Below are 3498 nucleotides of genomic sequence, written 5' to 3'. Positions count from 1 at the left end.
GATAACGAAAATTCTTATCCGTGCCGATCCCTATACAACCGACACGAGATGACTCCGCTGTGTATGGCTACAGCAAAAGGGCACGCTTCTGCTGTTGGTCTATTACTTCACTGTCGCAACGTTGACACAAACTGTCGATGCACGACGAGTAGGTACACTCCATTGATGATTGCTGCTAGAGAGAGTACGAAGCGATTGTGTCTATATTCTTGAATTCGAACAACCGAGTAGACGCGAACCTGCAGGGTCGAGACGGCGCCACCCCGTTGACGATGGTCGCTGACGGCGGTCACGAAGTAGTCGTGAAGCTTTTGTTTTATAAAGGTACTTACGCAGACTCTCCCGACAATTTCACCCATCGTCCTCCGAATAACCCTCTACCTCATCAACTTCACGTGTCCAGACCAGTGCTTGAGACACATCGGCGCCGCGATTGTCTTCTCTCCAAGGATACCTCTGTTAACGGCAATCTCTGTTCTCAACTGGTATGCTCCATAGTCCATCAACATAAACCCACATGAACATTACGTTAAGTAAACATGACCTTCCTTAACAGTCCAAGCGAAGTTTTTCGTGACAAGATCAAGTGAAGTGAAGTATTGAGTTGACTACAAGTTAACTTCACTGAATTGCAAGCGGAGCCAAGTTGCCTGAGCAAAGTCCAAGTGAAGTGGAACTAAAGTCGACTTGAGTGCACTCATGTCGACCTAGTCCTCAGGGTAGCCAGAACGGAAGTAAAGAATAAAATAAACCAACCTTCACAAAGTAAACAAATACATTCTAGTACATCAAGACCCAATTTCCTCGAACTTATTGATCCAAACCCTCCGTCAATCATTTCATAGTTAGACATATTCTGAATTGTCTTGCATAGAAATCCCTGCGGGCTAATACTGCCCATGCACTACGCCGTAAATGGCGTGAAAACGCGTGTTCTACCTTATTATTGTCCCCGCACTGGAAGACCTGGATGTCCATTCAACGGCTTAGCGTTTATGAAGCGGAAGATCGTTAGCCCGCAACCGTGAACTTTATTTGGGTGACATTTCGTTTGTACTAACTCTATTTGACATCGGTTGCTAGTGTCCTCACTGCATTAGCCAAATCGGGCTAGGAATTCTCCGGTTACTAGAGTTTGTCGATTGGCCAACCATTATTGTCCCCGCACTGGAGGACCCGGATTGAAGTTGCAGACTTTCGACGTCTCTGCATTCGTCCCACGACACCCAAGCACCAGTGTATAGAGTGGATTTTGAATTAGAAATGCTTTCTTCGCCAGATGCACTCCACGATCGTGCTTGTGATCAGTGCTTCTTGCGAAAGGTCAAGGTGAGGAGGGATTTGTTGTGACTATAATGAATTCGCTTCTGACGGATCAGTGCGGTCGGTCGTCACCGTGTCCGCGATGCAGTACCCTTTCGTTGGAGTGCTCCTACATCAGGTCTCGAAAAAAGAAAGGGCCGCCTGGAAAGTAATAATGATGTTCATTGCTGACGTATGATGGTTCTCTGACGTATTCACTTGTAGAAGAATTGGCATTATCCGGCTTAAGTCGTCCGATGTAGGTGAAGAAGTCACCAACTTCATAAGGACGCCCATAGGAGCTGAAATCAATGAAGAATCTCAGTCACTATTGGGTCGATCATCACCGCAGTTATCTTATCTATCGCCAAGTAACATGGATTCTCGATCAGTCACGGCGGGGACTGGCATGACAGCAAACCAAATGCTCCTTCAGTCTGATTTCCTCAATTCTCTTTTCGCAGATTTTCCAGCAAATTCAGGGTCAGCTCTATTCAGCGACGATGACCTGGCACAGAATGTTCCCAAATCGGTCAATGTCGATATCCGCACCATGGATTCATTGGTCAATTCGTACACCTGGCGAATGTCGAAATACTATCCAATAGTCGACGGCACGTCTCTATTAGCACGGTTGCGGGCCGGCGAGAACATACGAAACCTCGAGTTCGGTGCGCTTGTTCTCTCAATCTGCGCATTCGTATTACTTCAGCCGGCTTTCACGAGGGATAACGTCCTGCAGGATAAAACGACCTTACGGGAACGCACACGACTCGCACAGGCACTAATGGACGATGCGATCGCAATGCGCAATGTGGATCAATCGTTTGTGGAGAGGCCTACTGTCGATAGCATTCTTACTTCATTCTTCTTATTTGCGTGCTTTTTTAATCGGCAGTTACCGCATGCTGCGTGGTTACGGTTGCGAGAGGCCGTAACTTTAACGGAAATTATGGAAGCGCAGTTGCTTGACGACGAGACTGTTACGGTTGAGGAGCGAGAGAAAAGAGCAACCTTGTATAGGATATTAGCGGTAACTGAACAGTGAGTAGTTTTGAGGGCCAGTACTTAATACATATGCTAATAAGGCTAGTGCATATGCTGTTCAACGAAGATACGGGTTATCACGTAACTTACTATCTCGACTGCAGAGGTCTTCTGCATTTCATCAGAATCAGTTCAGTGCAACCTTTGGAGTGACAAAACTTGTCAGTCTGTTTAGCATAATTAGCGTTGACATCTTAGACTGTTGGAACGAGAAATGTGCTGCGGGTTCCGGTTGCTGTACAAAAATAACTGTGGAACGCGCGCTTGACATGCATCGCCTTATTTCAGAAGTCTACAATGACACGACCACTGGTGAAAATTTACTCAGTGAGGCTCAGATTGCCGACATTACGATTTCACAACGATGGTTGCATAATCGACTATGGAACGTTTGCCACTACCATGGCCTTCTACACGACGAAGAGCTTGCAGATAGCTGCTGGGAGATGGGTCTAACGTACGCAATTGATATCGCACGGGATACCATACGGATTAGTAAGGAGTTCACAATGGAAAATTTAGAGGTCCATGGGATTGGGATTATAGGGAAGTTGTATGATATTGCAAGCACAGCGATCATGTTGATGTCGAGTTACCCGTCATTGAGGAAGGCTAGAATTGAAGATTGTAAGCTAGTGCCATCCGACATGGAGGTCTTGAATCAGTTTATTGCATTATTAGCTACGTTCGGAGGTGGGCAGCATCCATATTTGGTGCCGTTAATGATGGCCATTGCCGGTTTACCACGGTTATGATAATTATTCTACGGGTTTACGGATTTTGGTTTGAATACATGAAAATATGCTAAATATGCATTTCTGTCCTTGCGCCGCTGCTGAGAATCCGGAGTGATTTGATTTCGTACTACCAAGCAATATGTTGCCTTGGTATCTCCCAAGGTCCGGCAAGACACGAAACAAAACACAGTCTCGCTAGTGGAGTGGATACTCATAAAAGCAGGAATGTCAGGCGATGAGTGTCTCGCGCTTGGATCCCAGAGTGTCTACATATATTGGCTCATATCGATGGCGACAGTGACGGCGGCAAAGTTCTGTCGTACTTCCGCCTGGCCTTTCTCCGCCGAAAGTTCACGGCTGTTACGTCACACTCACGCACCGACGACGAAGATCGAGTGTGGGAACAAATCAT

At 46.4% G+C, this 3498-nt stretch overlaps 1 protein-coding gene across 1 annotated transcript; it reads left to right on the top strand.

Moving 5' to 3' along the window:
• Positions 1 to 1175: 1175 nt before the first annotated feature.
• On the top strand, positions 1176 to 3208 carry V1508DRAFT_113901 (uncharacterized protein). Its single transcript, XM_066935881.1, has 4 exons — positions 1176 to 1329; positions 1380 to 1471; positions 1528 to 2346; positions 2396 to 3208. The coding sequence occupies exons 1-4, from the start codon at positions 1264 to 1266 to the stop codon at positions 3102 to 3104; spliced, it is 1686 nt and encodes a 561-aa protein (XP_066792006.1). The 5' UTR covers positions 1176 to 1263; the 3' UTR covers positions 3105 to 3208.
• The last annotated feature ends 290 nt before the right edge of the window (positions 3209 to 3498 follow it).

This window comes from Lipomyces doorenjongii, assembly GCF_038497915.1.
Source record: "Lipomyces doorenjongii strain NRRL Y-27504 unplaced genomic scaffold V1508scaffold_210, whole genome shotgun sequence".
Taxonomy (NCBI): Eukaryota; Fungi; Ascomycota; class Lipomycetes; order Lipomycetales; family Lipomycetaceae; genus Lipomyces; species Lipomyces doorenjongii.
The sequence above is the reverse complement of the archived record's forward strand: the minus strand, read 5'-3'. Positions and strand labels throughout refer to the sequence as shown.

What these genes read in the sequence shown, in the direction of transcription:
- V1508DRAFT_113901 (XM_066935881.1), top strand. Translation starts at nt 1,264, where the DNA reads ATGCTTTCTTCGCCAGATGCACTCCACGATCGTGCTTGTGATCAGTGC. An exon ending in AAGAAAGGGCCGCCTGGAAA is followed by an intron (nt 1,472 to 1,527) that starts GTAATAATGATG and finishes ATTCACTTGTAG; the next exon opens with AAGAATTGGCATTATCCGGC. An exon ending in ATATTAGCGGTAACTGAACA is followed by an intron (nt 2,347 to 2,395) that starts GTGAGTAGTTTT and finishes TAATAAGGCTAG; the next exon opens with TGCATATGCTGTTCAACGAA.